The following is a 25272-nucleotide window of genomic DNA, read 5'->3' as shown; positions in this document are numbered from 1 at the left end:
AACAACTTGGTTTTCATTTGAAGTTAACAGGTAATGCCATCTTGAAGTTATGATAGCTTTTATTAGCTGCAAAACTCTTTAAGTTTACTGCCTTTGGAGTGTAAATTACCCATGGAGAAGTAAATTATTTCACAATTCATGGGTAATATAAATGATCATAACTTTGGAATCAAATCACCTATTAACTACAAATAAAAAGTAAGTTAGTTCGTTCAATAATATCTTTGGTACCATGTTTTTAGAATGCTTCAGGGAGATAGAAACAGATATGATCAAATTTCTGGGCAAAAATGACAGTATACTTGTGCTCCTGATATAACCAGGGGCGGATCTAGGATTTTTAGAAGGGGATTTCCATGCAGTGGTAATAGGACCAAGGATCGAGTAGGACTCAGATGTGGGGTCTGGGGATGCAGACAAGGTTTTGATTTTACAATGCTTGAAATTAATGAAACTTACTGTTTAAATTTTTGATCTACTTTTGCTCACTAGCATTTAATATGTCATGTTTTCACCAATAGTTATGTAGCTAGCTATGATAGATTGGTCTACTGAATCTTTGTGATTAGCTTCAAGTATTTTAGCTAGCTTTATAGCTAATCGTGATCAACTCTTTGCTTCTTTATAGCTACTTGTCATTTCTGCTTCATTATCACGGATTCACGATTACCATCACCTTCTATATCCTCTTCTCTTTGCTCTGTAGGGTTCACTGCTATGTCAATAACAGGGGTAGAGAACAGTACTCTAATTTAACAGTGCTGAGGGTGGTAGGCAAGGGCAGTCCATCTAGCCCAGGAAAAATAAATAAATAACAAAACCCTTAACAGAACAGTACTCTAGCTAAGTTGGGGGAGAGGGGCAGTCATATGAGGCGGTTAACATTCAGGAAGTATCTAAGAATCGTTAACTGTACCTTAGTGTGCAAATCACAATAGTAGGGCATATAGGTATATGCCTCACAGGAAAATTTTGAAGGTTGCAATTGAAATTGGAGTACAATTTCAGTGGTGCATGCGTGCATGAGTACAGTATTCCTCAATGACCGTGTACAAGTAGATATCAATAAATGAAAGACCTTTGAAATACATGCTTATAAGTGCCTCCTCCATAGGCAGTATGACATGAATACAGAGATACCATTGTCACATCATTAATGTATAGTTAGATTTATTCCATACAAGGATTTCCTTGTCTCTGTTATCTTTGCTATTTCAGGTTTTAAAGAGATCCATTCATCTAACGGTAAGTGTGGAATTACCAGCAATCTTAATGCTCTGTTCTGACATAGTCCTGTTAAAATAATTTTTACACCATCTGCTGATATCTGATTTTTAGAAAGCACTAATTCTTCTAGAGTGGAATTGCTAATTAGCACTTTAGATACATCATGAGCTATCTGGTCAGTGATATTATTGTTCCATAAATTTATTAACCGTAGTGTTGTATTGGTAGCTACAGACTGAATAATTCTTGTAGCACCCACTGTTTGCAGCTGGTTGTCACACAAGATTAGTTCTTCTAATCCCTTGTTAATGGCTATGACATTAGCTATGTAATCTCCTGCTTGATCAGTGATATCACAACTTCTCAAACTGAGCATCTTTAGAGTTTTATTAGATTTTAATGCATTAACAATTTTAATAGCCCCTTTAGTTTTCAAGCTATTTCCAGACAAATTAAGTTGCTGAAGAGAAGTGTTCGCTTTTAATGCAGCTGCTATATTGTCAGCTGCCCAGTCAGTGATTTCATTGTACTCTGCATCAAGTACTTTTAGACTAGTGTTGCTTTCTTGTAAGCTGCCAAAGATCTTAATTATGCCCATGCTTTGCAACCTATTGTGGGACAAATTGATGACTTCTAAAGCAGTATTGGTTGCTAATGCAAGTGCTAATTCATCTGCTGCCATTTTAGTAATACCATTGTTCATCAATATTAATACCTTTATACAGCTTTGGTGTAATCTTAATGCTTTAGAAAGCTGTATAGCACCTTCTGTTTGTATTTCATTACCTGAGACATCCAAAACTTCTAGTGTGTTACTCTGGACCAGAATTGACAAATAATCATCATCTTGCAAATGATTTCCTTGCAAATATAGCACTCTTGTTTTTGCATGCATGGAAATTTCTGTGATGTACTTGGAAGACGATGTTGTCAGGTGGTTGTCTGCCAGGATTAATTTATTTATATGCAGTCCTTCTGTTTCACAAAGTGCTGAGTGCAAAATGCTACATCCAGTATCTCCAATGTTGCATAACAGAAAATCCAGCCTTTCCCATACTTTGTTTTGAGATTTTGTCAAGAAGACAGTGAGTGCTTCCACATCTCTAGGTATTAAAGTACACCCATGTAAATCAACAATCCCCTTTTCAAAAATCTTTGCATTGCAAATAACATTACATTGTTTTTCGTCACTAACTTCTTGGAAGCATTGAAATAAATAAATACATTTAATGGGATCTGTTAAAAATACATTTCCTATACCAGAGGAACTTGGGAGATCACCAGCTAGAAAGTCCTTGAATGCTGGGTTCTGTCCATTGGTAATGCCAACATACATCATCCAAGTGTTTTGATAATTTTGTATCCAAAACTTTTGCTGCAAATAACATAGTTCTTCCTCATACGGAAGGACAGAAATTTTATACGCTGCAAGAAATTCCTGAACTGAAACATGCACAAAGTTGAAGGACATGGCTGTTTGGGATATTTCATAGTGCTGTATGGCTTGCAAAAGTCCATATCCATGAATAAGCTCTGGAGTTGTGTCCACTTCAGGACAACACTTTCTGATGTCACTGAAAGTGAAGATTAATTTATTGTCATCCAATCCTTGCAAAGACAATCTTGCTAGGTTTAAGATTGTGTTCTTATAAGGACTTGGTAAATCATGTATATCTGGTACGTCAGATTCTACTGTTAGAATTATGTTATGTTTTCTAAGGAAATGGCATATGGTGAGGAATATGAAGTTATTGTACAACTGGGTTTGGTTGTAAGGTAACTGACTCATCTCTTTAAATAAATACAGTAAAATTGTCATGTTTAAAGGTATGTAGCAGTAACTATTAATCACAGCATGGTTTCTAAGGTAAGCTTGTAGCAATTGCACCTGGCTAGGATCATTCAGTGCATTTTGCATGTACTGCCGTCTTGCATCATCACTAAAGCCAAGAATTTCTACTCTTCGATCAATGCAGCCATGAAAATGGGCTGATGCTGAAAGGCGTGAAGTAACTACTAGATTGCTAGCAGGTAATATTTTACGTTGTATCAAGTCAGATAAGAAGCCTCTTTGTTTTAACTCATCAGGTAGTTCATCATAACCATCTAAAATAACTGTAATTTCACTGCCACTGTTGTTCACTAAAAATTCTGCACATGCCTCTGCTTTGTCAATGGCAGCTTTATCATTGTGGTAGAAATATAAAACAAGATCTTTCAAGCATGTAATTTGTTGAACAACTGGGTCACGGAGGAAAAGCAAAAACAATAGTTTCTTATCACTTAATAGTGTGCCATTTGACCACTGATATGCAATATGCTTAGATAGAAATGTTTTCCCTATTCCAGGCACACCCTCTATCAGAATAGTATAAGGATTTTCATCAGCAATATTAGAGTCTGCCATAGGCACAAAAATTTCAGAAATGTCTTTGAGAGTTTTACTGACTCCCTTGTTTCTTGCACCTGAGAGACTTTCTTGAGACTGACTGGCTTGAATAATGTCACTGGATTTAGCAGCTTCAATCAAAGCTATAAGTTCCCTTTTAGTACGTCTATTTTTGTGATGTATCAGTACTACAGTAGTAAAATGTTTTGGTTGGTCTGGGGGCCATTCATCTTTAGCTAAAATAAATCTTGTGTGTTTGTACAACGTACGTAAGTGCTTTGTAACTGTGGGTACTGCTACAGAAATAAAACAAACACATACACATTATAATTCTTGGAATATAGTCTGAAATTAACTTGCAATGTGCATTTGTAGCATATATACCAATGGATAAGCCATTTCAACAACTGTAACTACTACAAATCAAATACTATACTATTTCCTACAATTGCAAGTCAATGTAACAAACTAGCTGTTTAGCTACATAAATCATTAGAATTATTCATTTGTTGCTATATACAGGTATTAGGAAAAACAAAAGCTTTTTTTTAGTTTAAAACCACACCCAAATAATTATACCATATTATCATTTCTTACTCTGAACAGTTGTAGCCATAGTTTCACACTGAATTGTACAAGAGTCAATGGCCAAAAATATTTTATTCCATGATGGAGCAGTATCCATTGCAAGCCACTTTTCAAACATTCGTTCACAGCACCAGTTAGTATCAGTAGGGAAGCTCCTTTCTATAGCATTCAATACTCCCACCGACATGCCAAGTAGTATTCCAATCCTTTTCCAATTGGAAGCATACTCTGGTGTAACATATTTAAACAGATCCTTCAATGTAGGGATGGCTGATGCTACATAAAATACATTTCAATAATAAAAATAATTGAAACTCTTACATATCTACTATATTATGTCCTCATGCAACACATGCCAATCTAGGGGATTTGGGGGCAGGAAATTTTGAAAATCAAACCTCTGGCTTTGAATCTGATAATCAGTTTAGTAGTTTATCAGAACAATGTTAACATTAGCTTGACAGTTGCATTAGGGTGACTGCTCTATAGGGTATCTCAATCTTGAGGCATCTATATTAGTATTCAGTAGAACTAAAGAGGGGTCTGTAGGCATTCCTCCCTTCCCCCAGGAATTTTTACTCTCATCTGTGAGTGATTTTAACAGTTGAGAGCAACTGCTCTATTTCAAATTAGAGTAGAATCCATACAGCACATTTGTTCAATGACAGCTATAGAGATAATTCTAGAAGGGCTTAGTCTCTCCATAATCTCTTTGACAGGTGCTACAGTCCCCCTTGTTCTCTCTACTCCACTGCCCCTGTTAGTCTGTTAATAATACATGCAATGCATGTTCATTACAAGTCATAGTATACATCATATGGACCATGGTGTATTGCACTTATATATAAAATATATAGCTACACCTCTCATCCTCAGTCATTGGAAGTTTACCATTATGGATTAAGGTTTCACCACATCCTGGTACAGATAAACCCCCCAAAGATTTATCACCAATGATTTATCAGTGGTAAAACTTCCTCTGACTTCGGACTTGGGGTGTATATAAATACATTACACCTTGTAACCATGGTTTATATATTACATAATTTTTACCTACCTTTTGTTCTGAAATAATCTAAGTTTAAGCACACATTGTCTTGATTTTCTGCAACTATTGGCTTAATACTTTTAAAAACTGAATCAATAACAGACAGCAACTTTTCCCAAGTAGCAGATCTCCCTAGTGACCATTCAACAAGCATTCTCATACAAGAGGACTCCACATCATTTCCATGATCTCTCTCAATTTCCTGTAATTTATGGACTGGTATTGCCAAAAGGATGCCAACTTCAAACCATGTTTGTGAAATATGTGGGTTCACATAAACAAGCAGGTCCTTAGCAGTTGGCTTTTGTGATGCTATATGAAAACATGATAGAGTGTTATGTGAATTGTAGCATCTTAATCATGCTAGCTGTTACATTAACATAAAAAATTCCCCTTCAGAATGATATCTTGCCAAAATTATCCTTCTAGGAGTGGGGATAAAACCATAATAAAGATTCATATACTCTAATAGAATGCTAATAGAGCATTCAAAGCACTTCATAAAAACAGTAATCTATAAATGAAAAAACCTTCCTGTAGTAGGAATCGAACCACTCTTTGACTCGGAGTTTGTGTCTAACCACTGTACCAGTAGATACAGGTCTCTAAAAGCTGTTTTGTACTGCTTATAAATGCTGGATACTATAGTCAATAGCTAGGTTTGTTAACTATTAATGGCCTGTTTTAAATATTTTTGACTAAAAAAGTTGGTGTTTTAGTTGAAATGCTTCAAATTGTACCTATAAATCAATTCTGATGAACTTTGAGACATTGTGAAAGCTACAGCTTTTTTTTAGGGGGGGGGGGGGGGGTGGACAACCCTCAGACCCTCTGCTGCCAGAGATTCTATACTCTGGTCAGCCCCCCTACATCAACTACTTCCTCTGCCACTGACATGTAGCTAGCTTCAACCATTGGAGACTTACAACTCACTAAATATTAAACCAGCATTTCCCAATAATTATAAGGTGGCGATCAGAGGCGTAGCCAAGGGGGGGCATTTGCCCCCCCATCACCGTAGTGGTTTTTTTAAAAACCTCCGTCACAAGCTTACCAATATTAAACTGACACGCAAATTACTACGCGGTACCACCAGGGGTTGCTAGTGAACGCGCACGCACAACATCAACTCGCTCGTGAATCCACCGAACGAAAATATTAGAAACACATGTCTATATTTAGCCTAGATTACTCACGTGATAGAGCATTTCGAATCTAAAGAGTGACCCGCTCAAAGGACCTTGCCGCGGCAGGAGTCACAACTCACAAGTGACAAAGGAAACCAGATGATGCTAAGAACCTACTGCCTATGAGGTCATAAAGTGTTAAATGTACCAAGTTTATTTTCTCGAGTCGATCACACTAGATCTTTGTACGGCAGTGCTGCCAGTGTAGTCGGCCTATTCCAAGAGGGCGGTTCTTCAGAACTCCCTGGCTACGGGCCTGGATCAGTCACAAGCTTACAAGTTCTGCTAGCAAGAAAGACTGGTGGGATTTCATGCAATACGTGGCATTTGAATTTCGCCGAGTGAAGTGAGTGAACATGTCATCCTTTCAGCAGTGTGCTAGGACTGCAACACAAGCTGTGGCAAACGTAAAGTAACTTGTATTAGCACTAAAATATTAACAATATAGCTCTACCGGACTGGATGAATTTGTTGGAGTACAGTTGTGGCACGTGCAATGAAGCTCGACGAATGAATCATTGATAAAAGATAAGCAATCAATACTGAAGTAGTTACGTAGCTAGTTGTGTGAGCTGTAATAATACAATACCGTATGTTGGCTAGCCCACCATTGGGTCATTAGCCCTTTTTGCAATCATGAATGATTTTGAGCGTTTCGTGGGGGCATGCCTGCCCCTCCATCACCTTCTGGCTAGCTACGCCCCTGGTGGCGATAACCAATTAAGGGCAGCCATACAAAGATAATTAGACAGCATGTTTGTGGTCAGGCAAGAACAAACACAGAAACTCATAAACCAAAGCAAAGTATCTTAGTGGACTAACAGAATGAGCTCTATCAGACTGCCGAGCCACTGTTTTTGATACAACTAATGTCATACTTTAAATATATCAGCTTGTCACAGCTCTGGTTAATTCGCAAGCAAACCACCAGCTGCCAACATGCTGCCATCGTGTGATTACTGTTATACAGAACATGCCCTGAATAGCCACACAGTACATAATAACTTCACCACAGACCATCAAAAGTTGGTATAGGCATCTAGTAAGCATTACTCCACAATAGTATGCTTTGAATTTTTGCTAGTCGGGTTGTTAGCCACAGGTATACATTTTCACTACTTTCCACATTGTTATCAATAAAAAGGAAAGTGTAGAATTATTTTACAAGCTGACCGAAGTGGCTTAGTGCCAGGTTGTTCATTGGCCAAAAATAGGCTTGAAACTTCACAGTTGATGTAGGCATGAAATGAAGGCATGCTAAACTAAAGCATCTCAACTCACAGGCATATAGTATGTTCACGTTGAGCTGAATCCTCAAAAACATTTAATAACTCATGGATGCAATTACACATGATCTTGAAATCTCGCTCATTTGTAGTAGTACTGCTTGACCCACTAAAAATATTTCAAAATCTTGTTGTTCAAATGTTTGACATAATGTTTATGGCTAATCAAAATTTTCACAATACATTTCCTATGGGAAGCCATATAAGTACAGTGTCCATTACAGCCCTTTCCCAAACTTGTAGTGGAGCTAAACCGTACGTGTCTGTTGTTGACACCTTTGCTGTTACCAATAATCATCTGGTTGGCTGAAATGTTAACTCTGTTGAGAAAAAATCTACTTTTAATTTTTAGCTGTTTTTCAAGATTCAGCTCAACGTGAATATACTATAGTTAATTAAGTGTGTGGGTTGTGACAAATTTGCTTTTGTGCAGCTGCCATCTTAAATTAGTGATAAAACACAAATAAATGTGTGCTACTTTACATGAAATTATTTTGCACAAAACTACTATATATATATATATATATATATTCAATACTGTAGCTATTGGCAAGAGACAAAGAATGCAGCTGTTTCTTTTTTTACCACTATAGCTACCAGTGTTGTAAAAGATTGAGATACTGTAATAAGCAGTCATGTAACTAACTATATGAAACTTTTATATTATGAAAACTTTAACTTTTCTACACAAACATAAAGAGTAAACCAAGTTGGATACCATATTTATACTTGGTTAAACTTATGGCATTTATTACCTTAAAATCCATGTGGCGACTGCTTGAATGATACAAACCACACCTTTAACAGTCAAATTAAGCCGATTAATATTCTTTGCCTATTGTTCTCAGTATATAAGTTGTGTAGTGGGCAGAGCACATCCCAATGATGACTTTGTTGTGTTTTGTTTTGGATCTCAATGACTGCTCTGACTAGATACTGCTCTAATAGAGTTTCTCTGTAAGATTTTCTTCCTTGTACACACGTATACTCTTGTGAGCTCTCAAGCCTTTGGATCTGAGCTACAAATTAGTATAAGTTTTATGTTATTGGTAATAAAGTTATGCACTTTACTGCATTGTCTTGTTTTCCTATACTATTGTTCTGATGAGAGTTTGATATTTGTTGTTTCTTTGCAGGATTTTAAGTACAAATTTTAAAGGTGGTCCAGGAACCTACTAAATCCCCTCCCCACACCTCTGCAATACATATATACACAAATATTTACCTTTTGAACCAAATCTGAACTGTTCAAACACATCTAAACTACTGTCTGTCATTCTTGTCCAACTGTGCACATGCACTCCGTATGTATCTAGATCTACGTAACAGTACCTATGTATGTAACAATATATATATATTATTAGATAATATGACATGATCAAGACATATGGTAGTATGTCATGTGACCCAAGAAGCTGGCATACCACACCAGTATGGCTAAGAATATATATATATATATATATATATATATACAAGTATAAGAAAAAATTTGGAATTTTAAATTAGATTACGGACTGTGTATAATGCTGCAATAAAAAGTACTGAAACAAGCTGGATCGGAGTAGTACGTAATGTCCAAATATTGTAAAACAATAAGAAGTGAATATCCCTACTGTGCTACACTCAATGCACAGTAGGGATATTCGCTTATTATTGTTTTACAGTATTTGGACATTACGTACTACTCCGATCCAGCTTGTTTCAGTACTTTTTATTGCAGCATTATACATTGTCCCTAATCTAATTTATAATTCCAAATTTTTCTTATAGCTACTTGTTTGTGAAGTTTTTTTTACAAGCTCATGACCACTAAATATCTGCTGAGTTACTCACAGCACTATTACACTAGATTATGACTCATACAATAACAACTGATCAGTGGGTGTGGCTCTACATAAGCCTGCAGACAATAATGGACATGGATTCGTGCATACCTACACACTGATGAATGGACGTGGTTACCATATGTCTACAGACTGTAATTTATGTAAGTGGACGTGGCTCACGAAAGAAGCAGAGCTACGCTATGACGTGTAGTAGCATGTCCACATTTAATTTAGCACGTGGGGTCAGACCTGAATAATCTGTAAAGCAGGACCTGGATGACCCGACTCTGTTTAACATTGTTACTAAATAAACTATATTTATTGACTTACACATTGCTATATACTTCGCTGTGAGTTGCTCTCTCTGATCGATATCAACAGCGAGTCACATATGCGTGTGTTTTTGGTGCAACCGGCGACCACGTGTATTCGAATAGTTTGGTGCAATATACACTGGTATGGAAGCCGTACTGTAGTCTATTAACACTCAGCGGTAAAACCTTGACTGATGGCCATGATAAAAGGTAAGACAATAACGCAAGCATTGTATGCTTATCAATATACCAGTTTTTTCTTAAGCAAACTACAAATGTTTCTGCAAAGAAATTAGGGCTGTAGCTGTAGCCACTTTTCCGCTACGCTTGACTGAAGGCGTCAGGCAAGCAGGCAGGCAGGTAGTAGAAAATTCTGTTGAATAATTTTTTTCTTCTAAATTCTGTAACAACTTGATGCAAACGTTTCGGGTCGATCTGGAGACACTTTTGGGCTTGGTTTTACCCAACCAATACTGTCATGTCGTTGTGAGGAAAAATTGTGGCAGGTTTTCGGGTTATATTATATCACGGATCGCCCCCCGCACACCTTCTATGTCCCTACTATACAGTACTATCGTACTGTATGATATATACCACACCTGTGATTGAGATCAAAAGCGCCGCGTTGTGGTATACCAGGCAAACTGTGGTATATAACTGATATACCACGCTTTGTGGCTACGCTTACTATATATGGTGTAACTTCACACATTCCGCAAAATCATTATCTAAACGGTAAACAAGTCTCTAATAACAAGCGCCTAAATCAATCAACAATTATTCACCTCAGGAACTGGAACAAGTTTTGATGAACTCTTGTCTCCTTCATAGATAACTCACTAATCGCGACTATGTGGGCGTGGCACCATTAAAAGTGTAAAACGTCTGATCCATCAAGAATTTCTATTGATTTCCATCTCCAGGAGGTGCTGTTTCACTATAACTTACTATCTATAATCGTTTTCCATCTACTGGGGTGTAGAAAATAACAGTTATAACACGATTACTCAGGATATGACTAAATATAGCACTCTCACTTGAGCGCTGCACGCTCTCGTGAATCGTGCGTATATTTTAGTCAAATCCTTCGTAAGTGTGTTATAACTATAAAATATATATATATAATTCCAGGGAGTGTGTAGTAACTGGGAAGAGTGAATGGGCTATGTTTAAGTTGTATCTCAAGCAACTATATATAATCACTAATTTGAAAGAACAACTTTAAAACTAGAAGCATTGAGTTGTTGTAGTGAATATATACCATAAATCGGGAAAATTTAGATATAGAAAATTTTCATCTATTAAAATTTTGATGATACATATTTTTGTTGCTTGCATAATTGACGAAAATTTTTTGATGGAATAACTAGCTACACGTTAATGTCTGTATGTGCAAATTATCCGTATAATAGTTAAAAACCGTATAATAGTTAAAAATAATTCATCGTTTTAATTTTCGTCGATATAGCCAGCACCAAAAATTTTTTGATGACAAATTTTTCCTGATTTACAGTAGTGAAGTTATACTGTAAACTTAATGCTTTAGACATCAGAATATGCAAATATATATATATAGCATGTCCTTTTGGAAGTATATGTGAAGGAGTAAAGGTAATGTCAATCACAAAGATGACTGCAAAGGTAAAGAGTGCTTATAACTAGAAAGATGTTTACCGATTAGCCAAGGGAAATACAGAATGTTTAAAGTTATAGCTATATATACCATGCATCAAATATGACATATTTATAAACAACACTGAGCAGGAGTTTATTATTGTGTAAGCCAAAACGGTTGAGCTCTTAAATTAGGGCAAGCCTCTGAAAAAAAAAAAAAAAGACTGGCATGAAAAAATGGTAAGAATCAGCTGCAGTGATATTAATGTTTGAAATGTTATCGTATTGCAATTTATTGACATTATAATGTCACTAAGACTATTTGCTTACCATGATATCTACTTGTTAGAGCCGGAGGAGACAGTCTGATGGTCTGAGCTGGATCATGCAACAATCTGGAGCTGGTAAAACTCAAACTACGTATCTTACTTCCATGCAATCACGTGTTATCTATGGGTGATCATATCTACATGTACATTTTATCTAAACCAAAACAGCCAAGCTGTAAAAAATGAGTGCGGCCCCCAAAAAGGCCAAGGTGAAAAAAGGTGTGAAATCCAAGGTGATGGCCAAGAAATGGCTGTGATGGTAGGTTGATGGCAAAAGTTTAACTTACGACAATTCAGGTGAATTTGCATTGCCCCCTCCATTAGGATTCAACACCAAATTCACCTGAATTGTCATAATTAAAACTTTACCATTAATCTACCATCACAGCCATTTCTTGGCCACCACCTTGGATTTCACATCTTTTTTCACCTTGGCCTTTTTGGGAGCCACACTCTTTTTTTTTACAGCTTGGCTGTTTTAGTTTAGATATCACTTCTTTTTGTATTGCAAGCCACAAAGCTGGCCATAAACTGGCTTTGGTGCTTCACTTTAACTTGTTTTTTTTTCTTTACTGCAGGAATTGTGGAACAAAGGAAGTAATTGTGTGTATAGTTTTTGTCTGATTAAATATTTGTATATTTAACACTGAATGATTATCACATACTGTAGTTAATAAGGTGATTTCTTACATAACTGAATTGCAGCTGAAACTCTCATTGCTTGTAGCTGAACTCTTTTCAGGGTGATTTGTTTATAGCTGAACTCTCTAAAGGATGATTTGCTTCTAGCTGAACTCTCTACAGGGTGATTTGTTTGCAGCTAAACTCTCTACATAGTGGTTTCTTTGTAGTTGAACTCTCTACAAGGTGACTTGTTCTAGCTGAACTCTCTACAGGGTGATTTGTTTGCAGCTAAACTCTCTACAAGATGATTTGTTTCTAGCTGATCTCTCTATAATGTAACTTGTTTGTAGCTGAACTCTATACAGGTTGGTTTCTTTGTAGCTGATCTCTCTACAGGGTGACTTGTTTCTAGCTGATCTCTGGATGACTTGTTTCTAGCTGAACTTTCTATAGGGTTATCTGTTTGTAATTGAACTCTCTACAGGATGGTTTCTTTGTAGTTGATCTCTCTACAGGATGACTTGTTTCTAGCTGATCTCTCTACAGGATAAACTTGTTTCTTGGTGAATTCTCTACAGATGATTTGTTTGCAGCTGAACTCTCTACAGGGTGATCTGTTCGTAGCTGAACTCTCTACAGGGTGATTTGTTTGCAGCTGAACTCTCTACAACGTAACTTCTTCTAGCTGATCTCTCTACAGGGTGATTTGTTTGTAACTGAACTATTTGCAGGGTGATTTGTTTGTAGCTGAATTCTCTACCAGGTGATCCTTCTAGCTGATCTCTCTACAGAATGACATTTTCTAGCTGATCTTTCTACAGGGTGATCTGTTCGTAGCTGAACTCTCTACAGGGTAATTTGTTTGCAACTGAACTCTCTACACGATGGCTTCTTTGTAGCTAAACTCTCTAGAAAGTAACTTCTTCTAGCTGATCTCTCTACATGGTGTCTTGTTTGTAGCTGAACTCTCTACAGGTGATTTGATTGCAGCTGAACTCTCTACATGGTGGTTTCTTTGTAGCTGAACTCTCTACAAGTGACCTCTTCTAGCTGATCTCTTTACAGGGTAATTTGTTTCTAGCTGAACTCTCTACAGGATGAACTTGTTTCTTGGTGAACTCTCTAGAGGTGATTTGTTTGCAGCTGAACTCTCTACATGGTGATTTCTTTGTAACTTAACTCTCTATAAGGTGATGTCTTCTAGCTGCATGATCTCTCTACTGGATGACTTGTTTCTAGCTGATCTCTCTATAGAGTTATAACTTTTCTATAGAGTTATAACTTGTTTGTATAGCTGAACTGTTTACAGAGTGGTTTTTTGATTGGTTGCTGAACTCTCCAGTTACACGGTGACTTGTTTGTACTACAGAGTGACTTGTTTGTAGCTGAACTCTCTACAGAGTGACTTGTTGTAGCTGAACTCTCTACAAGGTGACTTGTTTATAGCTGAACTCTCTTCAGTGTGACTTATATTGTTCTAAATCTCTATAGCGACATATTTGTAACTGAACTCTCTACAGGGTGACTTGCTTGTAGCTGAATTGTCTATAAGATTAACTGTTTGTAGCTGAACTCCCTACAGAATAACTTGTAATGTAATATAATTCTATAATGGAATACATTATAAATGTAGCTGAATGCTCTATTAGGGTGACTGTTTTATTAGAGTATCTTGATCTCTCATTTGCTACACGTAGTTGGCTTTCGAATCATAACTCAGTGGTTTGTAATCCGATTCTTCTGTACTACTGCAAGGACTTTCTATGATGCTACACACTGATGTTCAGCTCATTGTTCTAAGCGGTTTGCCTGCTAGGCGTGAAAACTAATAGTTTTTTATTCATAAAAATCGATTGCATAATTGTGACACAGGTTGGGTTGTGTCATATCTCGATGACCTTCAACTGGATTCCTTTCAAACCACAAAAAGGTACTCCTACGATAGTTACTCCATCTACATAGCAATGTTCAGCTCATTCCTTCAAGGGGTTTACCCTGTGGGCGTGACAGATCTTCGACCTTATTTTATGCAAATAATCAGTCGTAACTCTGTGAATGTTTATTGGATCCCTACTAAACTTGGTACTGAGATTTGCCTTAATGAGCCCTTTAAGTGTGCCAAATTTCAGCCTGATTGGAGCACGCATTTGTGTTTTATGGCGGATTTTGTGAAGTGTGCGAAAAGAAGTAGAAGAAAAAAAATGAAAAAAAACCCCCAAACTTTGGTTGCTTGTATCTCAGAAAATGGCTAGAGCAATTTTCTTCAAATTTGGAATGTGGACTCCCCTACCTAGCCGGCACTTCTGTAGCAAATTTGGTTGCAATCGGATAAGGGATCACGGAGCTACAAAGGTGTGAAAATTGCGTTTTCTTTCTTCCTGTTAATATACTCACGGGTGGCACGCCGGCTTCTTGGGCCGCACGACACACTACCGTGTGTCTTGATAGATGTTGTTGAAAATGCATGGCATGAGTTGCTACCTATAGTTCCTCAGCCTAACTAACATACAAAACTACATGTATAGTATTTACAATTACTTACAGCACAGTAAACCGTTCACATCGTTTTGTACAGGAAGTTAAAATTGTGAGATCTATGTATATATCATGTGCACTGATTACTGCTTTGTGGAAACTATCATCTGTACCGCAGGTGTTCTTTGATTCTAAACCAGCACTCTTAAGGTGGCACTGAACCGATTAAGTCCAGTCGCACAAAACAATTTGTTTCAACCCGCGCGCTTAATGAGCTATTTTAAGGTGGCCCAAAACTTCGCTAGTGTACAACTTAATCTACGCCTAAAAGGCTGTTGTGATAGCCTGTGATGCTTTAGTTTAGCATACAAAGTTTCGTGAAATAACATGCTTTCATTATACGCCTATATAACTCTGAAGCTTCAAGCTGATTCTTTAAATAACTTGGCCAATAAACAACCTAGCGCTAAACCACTTCGGTTCCAACCGTTTCTCACCTTGTAGAACAATTCTACGCTTTCCTTTTACTGCTAACAACATGGAAAGTAGTGAAAATGCACGCCTGTGGACTACAATGTTGGCCAACAACACCACCAAGCCCAAATCGCAAAAATTCGAAGTGCACTATTGTAGAGTAATGCTTACCTGATGCCTATACCAAATTTTGATGGTATGTGGTGCATAATTTTGAAGTTATTTAGCGAGAAAGGAGACCGTGTAACTAGTAGGGTGCGCTCTGTATAACAGTAATCACGTGATGGCAGCTGGTGCCGTTTGCCAACGAATTAACCAGAGTTGTGACAAGCTAATAGTGTTAAAGCATAAATAACGTTAGTTCTATCAACAACAGTAGCTGGGCAGTCTGGCAGAGCTTGTTCTGTTAGTCCACTGAGACACTTCGCTGTGGTCCATGGATTTCTGCGTTTGTTTGTGCATTACCACAAACATGCTGTCCAATTAACTTTGTACGGCTGCCCTTAATCGGTTCAGCGCCACCTTAAATAACGATTCAATTTTCATGAAATAATTTCAGCATTTCTTTGCTTGTCACTCTTGGCTTTTTTACCAAACCTACGCTGGCAATGAAAGATAGGTAATGTAGGGGGCACAGCATGATTATGAAACTTGCTACATGGTTGTAAATTAGAAGTTCAAGGAGGTCTGAGTGTGGAACTTTTGCAGTTTAAAGGCTTGAAAATGCCGGCCTTAAAACTGATGCTAAAAGCAAGCAATGACTTGCAACTTTTTCCCTCAGGGAGCCCCCTTAAAATAGCTGCCTTATGATGTTTATTATTTAGGTAGCTAGCAGCTATACAGTAAATTCACTGCACAGCTACAATGGAAGCCTTACATGTAGCAACCAGCTACAACAACTTTTTAATGCAGTATGCTATACTGGTATGTCTGAAGGAGTATAGTGTGTGATGAAGTGAGCAGATCATCATGTAAATATATTGGTGGACAATCACGAGATCAATCACTATTTGATAATGGCATAGTGTGGGGTATAGTGTTGTGCATGTCGGTTGTCAGCCACACAAAAATTCTCATGTGAAAACCAACCAATGATAGATGACCAGATTCTTACGAAGTATCTTCTATTTGGCTATTTTTCAAGTGATATCACCAGCGAAAGGAATTGTAACTGGCAACTGTTTTGCAATCTACTGTAAGAGAGTTTGCTCAGTATCTTGACCGGATGAGTGGGTAGTTGAAGAGAAGTGATTTCTACTCAAAATCTCACCAGATGACCACCAGGTGTCATATACTATATAGTTGTGTGGGTGTACAGCTTCCTGCTGTGGAATGATGCACCTAGGTTGTTAATGCCAGCGAAGGCTTGGTAAAAAGAAGCCAAGAGTGACAAGCCAAGAAATGCTGAAAATTATTTTATGAAAAATCGTTATTTAAGAGTGCTGGTTCAGAATCAATGAACACATGATAGTTTCCACAATGCAGTAATCAGTGCACATGATATATACGTAGATCTCACAATTTTAACTTAGTGTACAAAATGATGTGAACGGTATACTGTGCTGTAAGTAATTGTAAGTACTATACATGTAGTTTTGTATGTTAGTTAGGCTGAGGAACTATAGGTAACAACTCATGCCATGCATTTTCAACAACATCTATAAAATGCATGTGTAGATATGATCATCCACAGATAGCATGTGATTGCATGGAAGTGAGATAGTTCGAGTCTGTCCAGCTCCAGATTGTTGCAAATAGTATAGAAACTATCAAGAACAACAATGTAGGCTAGATGAATAGCTAACTGTATCCGAGTGTCTAATTTCCAAAAATTTCTGGGGAAGGGGGAAGGAAGGAGGGGGGGTGCATGCCCCTATACCCCTAGAATGCTCATACTTTGCACTACGCAGACTGTGCAGCAACTCCTCTCTCAGGAAACAACATGCAATTTCAACATCTACAATGGTCTGACCAACTCAATTGTCCTTCCTCCAGTCCTATTAAAATCATTGCAGCCATTTCTTAGCCGCCACCTTTGATTTCACAACTTGTTTTCACCCAGGCTTTTGCCCTTTTGCCCCTTTTTATGTGGATAATAATATAGAAATTAAATTTGCATTTCAGGTGATGATCCCCTTGTTTTATTGTAATGACCTCTACTAGACTTGTGTGGCAACTTACATACTGTATATACTAAATCGTTCTATAGTGAACTTCTGTAATGGAAAAGAACAGCACAAGATGTAATGTTATAAGATTATATAATCGCAAGACAAAACATGCACTTTACTAATTACCAATACACAATGTAGCCATTTCGCAGAATGATTTCCTGTTACACAGCATAACTATACATGCAAAGTTATCCTAAAAACAATCTGACTGTTCGGAGATGTGGTGCAAACATTACGTGCTTTATTGTACTGCGGTTGACAAAACATGCTACGAATCAACAGTAATTAGTATAGGGGCACATGTTTTGTCATACAATTATAGCCTCATGTGTCTGCTGCTTTGATGTAGTGATATAGGAGGTCACTAATGATAAATTATGTTACCAACAACAAGTGTGTAAAGAAATAAGGAAAATTACAAGCTAGTAGGGACCATTTGCAATAAAAAGTGATTTTAAAAGGATGATTATGCAAATCCAATCTCTCCTTTACCCTATTAAGGTAGTAATATATATCTAAACCAAAACAGCCAAGCTGTAAAAAAAGAGTTCGGCCCCCAAAAAGGCCAGGGTGAAGAAAGATGTGAAATCCAAGGTGGTGGCCTAGAAATGGCTGTGATGATAGGTTAATGGCAAAAATTTTAACTATGACAATTCAGGTAAATTTGCGTTGCCTCCTCCACTAGGACTCGGCACCAAATTCACCTGAATTGTCATAATTAAATTTTTTTGCCATGAACCTACCATCACGGCCATTTCTTGGCCACCACTTTTGATTTCACATCTTTTTTCACCCTGGCCTTTTTGGGGGCCGCACTCTTTTTTTACAGCTTGACTGTTTGGTTTAGATATCACTTTTTTTTGTATTGCAAGCCACAAAGCTGGCCATAAACTGGCTTTGGTGCTTCCTTTTAATTTTTTTTCTTTATTGCAGGAATTGTGGAACAAAAGAAGTAATTGTGTGTATAGCTTTTCGTCTGATTAAATATTTGTATATTTAACACTATCACATACTGTAGTTATATACATAACTGAACTGTAGCTGAAACTTTCATTGTTTGTAGCTGAACTCTTTTCAGTTTGTTTCTAGCTGCAGTCTCTACATGCTGATTTGTTTCCAGCACATATTTCTACTGGGTGATTTGTTTGTAGCTGATTCTCTATAGCGTAACTTGATATCTCTACAGGGTGACTTGTTTCCAGCTGATCTTTCTACAGAGTGATTTGTTTCTAACTGATCTCTCTACATGGTGATTTGTATTCAGCACATATTTATACCGGGTGATTTGTTTGTCTATAGGGTAACTCATATCTACCTGATATCTCTACAGGGTGACTTGTTTCCAGCTGATCTTTCTGCAGAGTGATTTGTTCGTAGCTGATCTCTCTACAGGGTAACTTGTTCCTAACTGATCTCTCTACATGGTGATTTGTTTCCAGCACATATACTGGGTGAAGCTGATCTCTATAGGGTAACTTGTATTTAGCTGATGTCTTTACAGGGTGCTAGCTGATCTCTCTACAGGGCGATTTGTTTGTAGCTGATCTCTATAGGGTAACTTGTATCTAGCTGAACTCTCTACAGGTGACTTTTTCCTAACTGATCTCTCTACATGGTGATTTGTTTGTAGCTGATCTCTATAGGGTAACTTGTATCTAGCTGATCTTTCTACAGGGTAACTTGTTTCTAGCTGAACTATCTACTGGGTGACTTTTTCCTAACTGATCTCTCTACATGGTGATTTGTTTCTGGCACATATTTCTACAGGGTGATTTGTTTGTAGCTGATTCTCTATAGGATAACTTGTTTTTAGCTGATATCTCTACAGGGTGACTTGTTTCCAGCTGACCTTTCTACAGAGTGATTTGTTTATAGCTGATCTCTCTACAGGGTAACTTGTTTTTAGCTGAACTATCTACTGGGTGACTTGTTCCTAACTGATCTCTCTACATGGTGATTTCTTTCCAGCACATATTTCTACTGGGTGATTTGTTTGTAGCTGATTCTCTATAGGATAACTTGTTTCTAGCTGATATCTCTACAGGGTGACTTGTTTGTAGCTGATTCTCTATAGGATAACTTGTTTTTAGCTGATATCTCTACAGGGTGACTTGTTTCCAGCTGACCTTTCTACAGAGTGATTTGTTTATAGCTGATCTCTCTACAGGGTAACTTGTTTCTAGCTGAACTATCTACTGGGTGACTTGTTCCTAACTGATCTCTCTACATGGTGATTTGTTTCCAGCACATATTTCTACTGGGTGATTTGTTTGCATAGCTGATCTCAATAGGGTAACTTGTTTCTAGCTGATATCTCTACAGGGTTGCTTGTTTCTATAGTTGATCTCTTTTCAGGGTGACTGCTCTATTAGAGTATCTCGATCTCGTACTTGCTACACCAAGTTGGATTTCATGTTATAACTCTGTGGCTTTAAGTCTGATTCTTCTACACCACTGAAGAGCCTTTCTAAGATGATTACTCCATCTGTACAGCGACTTTCAAAGGATTGCTCCAAGCGGTTCATCTGGTAAGTGTGGCAAGTAGTCATTTTTTATTAGCTAAGGCCACTCCAAGAAAATTCATTGTTTCCCATTTCCCACCCGCATGTAGATTCTCTTCCCGCATGGTCATTCATTATTGCTGTCAATTGAACATTTTATTCATTTTTTATCCTGTGATTGCATAGCAGTAACTAGTTTAGCATTCAGAAAGCCCATTTAGCTAGCTTTTTACTGTTCAGGTTTTTAGTTTAAATATTTCTACTGTATTCTTACCTGTAAGTTAGTTATGAATTTTGAGAATATCTATAATGAATAATAGACAATGAACCGCCCGCCTGCATGTATTTTTGAGGTCAATGAAATGGGAAACAAGGAATTTTCTTGGAGTGGCCTAATCTTGATTGCAAAATTGTTACACACTGTTGGTTTTTTCATTGTATCTTCATGGTGTTTAGCTCGATTTCTTTCAAACCACAAAAGGTTTGAGGTTCAATAGTTCACCTATTCACTGACCGATTTTCAGCTTCTTCCCATAAGTGGTTTACTCTGTAGGCGTGACAACATATTGATGTTATTTTTCGTGAATAATCGCCAATAACTCCTTCACTGATTATCATATTTCAGCCAAACTTGGTACCAAGATGCGCCTCTTTAGTATGCCAAATTTCAAGGAAATTGGATATGGCGTTTACGTTTTATAGCAGTTTTTATAAGTGTGCAAAAAAAGGAAGAAAAATAAAAAGAAAAAAATGAAGAAATTAAGCCAATTTTTGAAATCGCATATCTCGGGAACGCTTGAAGCGATTTCACTCAAATTTGGTATGTGGAGTACTAAAGTTGGTGGGCAAAAATTGTCTTGTTTCGTAAAGGCAGCACAGAGCTATGGAGGTGCAAAAATTGCCTTTTCTTTCTTCCTGTCAATATACTCACGGTGTTGTGCACTGGCTTCTTGGCCACATGATTTTTTTTGGCATGCCCCCAATAAACAAGCATGGCTAAAATACTTATGGATCAAATTTTGTGTTGCATATGATAATTAAGCACTTTTATTTATTCATTCTAATGATTCCTACTAGTTTGTAAAATTCACTGGTGTTTCCATGACCATGCAGTTATAAATACCCAGGGATATAATCAAGATTCTCAAAAGTGGATTTCAATAGCAGTACTAAGTAACAAGTTGCAGCCCCAATCAAAATAGATCAGATTGTTGATAATTTGGTGAAAAATTCATCATTTCTTCTCAGGGGATAACATAGAGGTTATTGTGTGTTGAAACAAAATGAGCAGCTTTACGTACATTGAATCATTTCTAATCTTGTGATTCATATTTGTTTTAACATAGGGAGAACAAACAGCACAAAAATTATATCTATACCTACATTTGTTTCCCAGGAAAGGATCTAATGAGGGCCCTCTTATAGCTATAGAAAATAGTTTAAAGGGGCAGATCTAGAAATTTTCAGACGGGGTTCATTGTGAAGAGTTCAGAACAGGTAATGTCTCATGGAAATAGTGACAATGATCTAGAAATTTTCAGACAGGGTTTCAGGTTCTCTGGAATTGCAACTGTAAGTTGAAGACCAAAAAAAAAAGGCTGTTGATACTTAGCTGGTCATTGCTATTTAAAAAAAAAACAACTGAAAAAATCGTGACACAAAAAGGTATAAGAAACGAAGAAATAAGTGCGACGCGACTGAGGCTCAAACCCACACATCCAGGTTTGGAGTACCCACGTTCTACCACTGTTAACCTAGCTCACCTTGAACTCACCCAAAAACTTACCTTCAGACAACTAGTGTGTTTGATACCTGGAGTTATACAACAAACGACCAGCTAAATAAATATTTGCACCGTGACCGGCTAAATGTACACTTCGAAGAAAAAAAGGTCACCACGTAGTTTTGAATGCTGTGAAGGTGATTTCAAAGGCAAAGGTAAAAGTATGAAGTTTTGCCAATAGAAAAAGCCATAATACAATACAGTATGTAAAGCTCTTTGTAATTTTTTATCACCCAGACGAATTGTAGGGGTGCACGCTATTTCAGAGTAGTGGTATGCGATATCAGGATTTTCATTTCAATATGATATCAATACGATATTGGGGTAAATATCGAATTTTGATTTGATTTTTGATAATTTTTAATTGTGTGGGTGGAGTAATTGCGTGGGTGGCTGATATTTATAAATATGCTTCAAATACAATTTACACACTAAAGCTATTGCATAGAAGTAATAATAAGCCTAGAAAACTGGTAGACAAGCTTATAACAGAACCAACATTCATTTCTAGCATGATTGTGCAAACACACACTAATTGTAGATTTATCGAAATATTCTTCGATATTTCAATAATTATCGCAAAATATTGCCTTTTCGATAAATATCGAAATCTGCTAAAGCAGTATCGAAAATTGATACCTAAAGCAGTATCGAAAATTGATACCTAAAGCAGTATCGAAAATCGATACGATAACAACAAATTATTGTGATATTGATATTTTTCGATATATCGTACACCACTATCAGCTGGACTTGAGTGGTCTGCATTTGCTGGATGCTTTTCCCAAGCCCAGTGGTGATCCATACGTGTGGTGTGGGGCCTTAATGGAGCTATGGTCAGCCTGGGGATGGCTGTATGTGGCTGTACAGCTCCATAATGTTGACCTGAATGACCCATAACTTGGCCTAATTCATCCATACGCATTCCTCTTTAATTTTTTGAACAGGCTCTGGCCCTCCTTCCGGGCCCCCGCCTCCCACCCATTTGGAGCTTGCCTAATACAGCCAACATCGGTTCAAAAACTATCTGAAACTTAGCTGCTAGCTACTTGTACACTGGAAGGTAAGGAATTGGTGTAAAACATGTGAAAATTTGGTACACATAGCTTCAACCATTGGCAAGCTACAACATCCACATTTCTCGATACTTTAAAATAGGCGATAAGCCCAGTTTTCCCAGACTGGGTCACATATGAACATTAGCGCCGGTATCTCTACAGCACACCATACATGTACATCAAAAATGCCCTAGAGTTACTCTAAAAACTGCTGATGATGCCACACAATAAACTTAGAGAAAATTCTATTACCTTGGTGGGAAAACCCCTCAACCAAATTTGTTGCATTTGAGGCCTGGCATTTACATGCAAGCTTGCATATTACGTAATTTAACCGTACAAGGTGATTAACTGGTTATTTTACAGAAATTATGTTATGAAACATGTCCAAAACACATGATTTTAAATGTGTGGTTATGCAGCTGTAGCGTGGGGAACGGCTGGCAGCAATAATGAATATTACAATGTGTGTTCTAATCATTCGAAAGTCCTTATTCTAATCAATGCTTAACATTATGTCATATATTATGCTAATACTATAGTTACAGTCCTTGTTACACAGCTGAACATGTAAACTTAGTAATACTCTATCCTTCCGTTCATCACTTGAATCACCAATCATCAAGGAGTCCCAAAATTAAACAGATTCTTCGTAAACCAAAGCATGCAAAAGTGATAGTGCCTTGCTTAAAATACGGCAAAACATCCTAAGCGGAGATCTGGAATATCTGACATTTGGACTGTTTTGATATGCTAATTTAGTTTGACACACTTAATTCAACTTGAATAATTGTTTCATAGGTGAAAATATCAGAATTTAGGGTCAGTATAGTTCGGCAGACAAAATACAAATAAGGGTTCAAGCTCATTTGCAGCTATGGTATGAGATTTTGTGTGATTTTGCACATAAATAACATGCATTGAATGAATATAACTACAATTTTAGCTTGATTTTTCACTTATGGAAAAATTTATGACCACCCCTGAGTAAACAAAAAGGAGATGGGGAAACAAGCCAGCTACTTAATGATTGACAGCTCATGAGCTGCACATGTGTGTATGATGTCACATAAATCACATGATGAAAATATTTGCTATGCTTATACAACACTTGGGTGTCACGGATGTCTAGTTGCTATGGTTGCGTATCAACAATCCTATTATACGCTGTGTGATGAGGCACAGTAACTGTACACAGGTCACGGGCCTGCCAGGCAGATCTGACAGTTTACTGTCCGGAAAAGGTGTATTCATGAACGGCTAGTTACATTTCGGCGCATCAAATGTTTACTATACGCTGATTCAGTCGAGACTATTGATCTGGGCAGTGGATACTGAATCCCGGTTCCAGCCAATAACGTACTGGCCAGTAGACGCTCGCTTCGCTCGCTCTAACCCTAACTCACCCAAAACTTATCTTCATACAACCAGTGTGGCTTGACCTTGGGCTTGACACTAGAGTAGTTTGTGTTTTTGAAAAAAAAAAATCAGTTCAGTAATAGTCTGTTCGGACATATAGCTATTGTACGCTCTATATTACATGAATCAAATACACGAATTAACGTACCATATACCTGTGATCCCTCAACTAGTTGATCAAAAACTTTTATCTGTCTCTCGCCTCTTACCCGCCCCCGCTCTTACGTACCTCTTTTCAAACACAGAATATTATTTGGGCGGCGCCCGTTTATTCTTGTCCGCATTAATACTTCCTTTGTTATAAATTGCTAGGCAGCCTGCTCAGCTGATCAAAAGTGTAGAAAGCAACCAGAAACTGTGGTGACTTCATACTGCTTGCAATCTATAGTATAGTAGTCAAGGGATACAAGCCTGAAGATCCCCATGCATGCACATGCACATCCTGGGAACATTCTCAGGATTTTCTCTACATTCAACCAGTACTGAAACTGAGCTATCTGATGAGCGGAACGACAGTGTTAGATTGTTAGCTATTACACTGTAGTGCTAGCTATATACATGTGCAGCTGGGAAAAGTTGACAGCCGTCCGAGGTCTTTTTATAGGAAATAACTACAACCATATTTCCCAGATATTTAAGCAGAAATCAAGTTGTCCAGTCCACTAGTACAATAGTACCATTATTGACTGTATATGCGTGCTATTACTAACAGAGAGACACATACACCTAGTTACATTCATCATGTTCAATTTGAAAGTATATACAGTGCATGTATTTCATTCGTTGACATTACCTTTGTAAACGCATGTGTCATAACAAATGCTATATTGTTCATGACTCAGTTATATATGAGCATCTAATACAACTGAATATGGCAGTTACATTAAAACTAATCCAAGATGAGTGTCTCCCAGTATGTCAGTATGCCCATGCATGTGTCTGTCCATCATGTGTAT

General features: G+C 37.4%; 1 protein-coding gene across 3 annotated transcripts; it reads right to left on the bottom strand.

Moving 5' to 3' along the window:
• Positions 1 to 982: 982 nt before the first annotated feature.
• LOC136250882 (NLR family CARD domain-containing protein 3-like) lies at positions 983 to 24563 on the bottom strand. 3 transcript variants are annotated; one of them, XM_066043210.1, is made up of 5 exons: positions 24465 to 24563; positions 8951 to 9057; positions 5262 to 5564; positions 4214 to 4480; positions 983 to 3912 (listed from the first exon to the last, which is right to left on the bottom strand). In XM_066043210.1, the coding sequence occupies exons 2-5, from the start codon at positions 9000 to 9002 to the stop codon at positions 1154 to 1156; spliced, it is 3381 nt and encodes a 1126-aa protein (XP_065899282.1). In that variant the 5' UTR covers positions 9003 to 9057; positions 24465 to 24563; the 3' UTR covers positions 983 to 1153. The 3 variants fall into 3 exon arrangements, with proteins under 3 accessions (XP_065899282.1, XP_065899283.1, XP_065899281.1); XM_066043211.1 differs by having other exon boundaries at positions 24472 to 24524; XM_066043209.1 differs by lacking the exon at positions 24465 to 24563 and adding an exon at positions 10651 to 10822.
• Positions 24564 to 25272: the final 709 nt, after the last annotated feature.

This window comes from Dysidea avara, chromosome 3 (genome assembly GCF_963678975.1).
Source record: "Dysidea avara chromosome 3, odDysAvar1.4, whole genome shotgun sequence".
Taxonomy (NCBI): Eukaryota; Metazoa; Porifera; class Demospongiae; order Dictyoceratida; family Dysideidae; genus Dysidea; species Dysidea avara.
This window is presented reverse-complemented; position numbering and strand designations above follow the sequence as displayed.

Excerpts from the sequence above, each read along its gene's own strand:
- LOC136250882 (XM_066043209.1), bottom strand. The coding sequence starts at position 10,694 with ATGAAGGAGACAAGAGTTCATCAAAACTTGTTCCAGTTCCTGAG. Across the intron at positions 5,565-8,950 it reads GTTCAGATTTGGTTCAAAAG|CATCACAAAAGCCAACTGCT; the intron begins GTAAATATTTGT and ends GTTTTCATATAG. Across the intron at positions 3,913-4,213 it reads TATGGCTACAACTGTTCAGA|CAGTACCCACAGTTACAAAG; the intron begins GTAAGAAATGAT and ends TTATTTCTGTAG.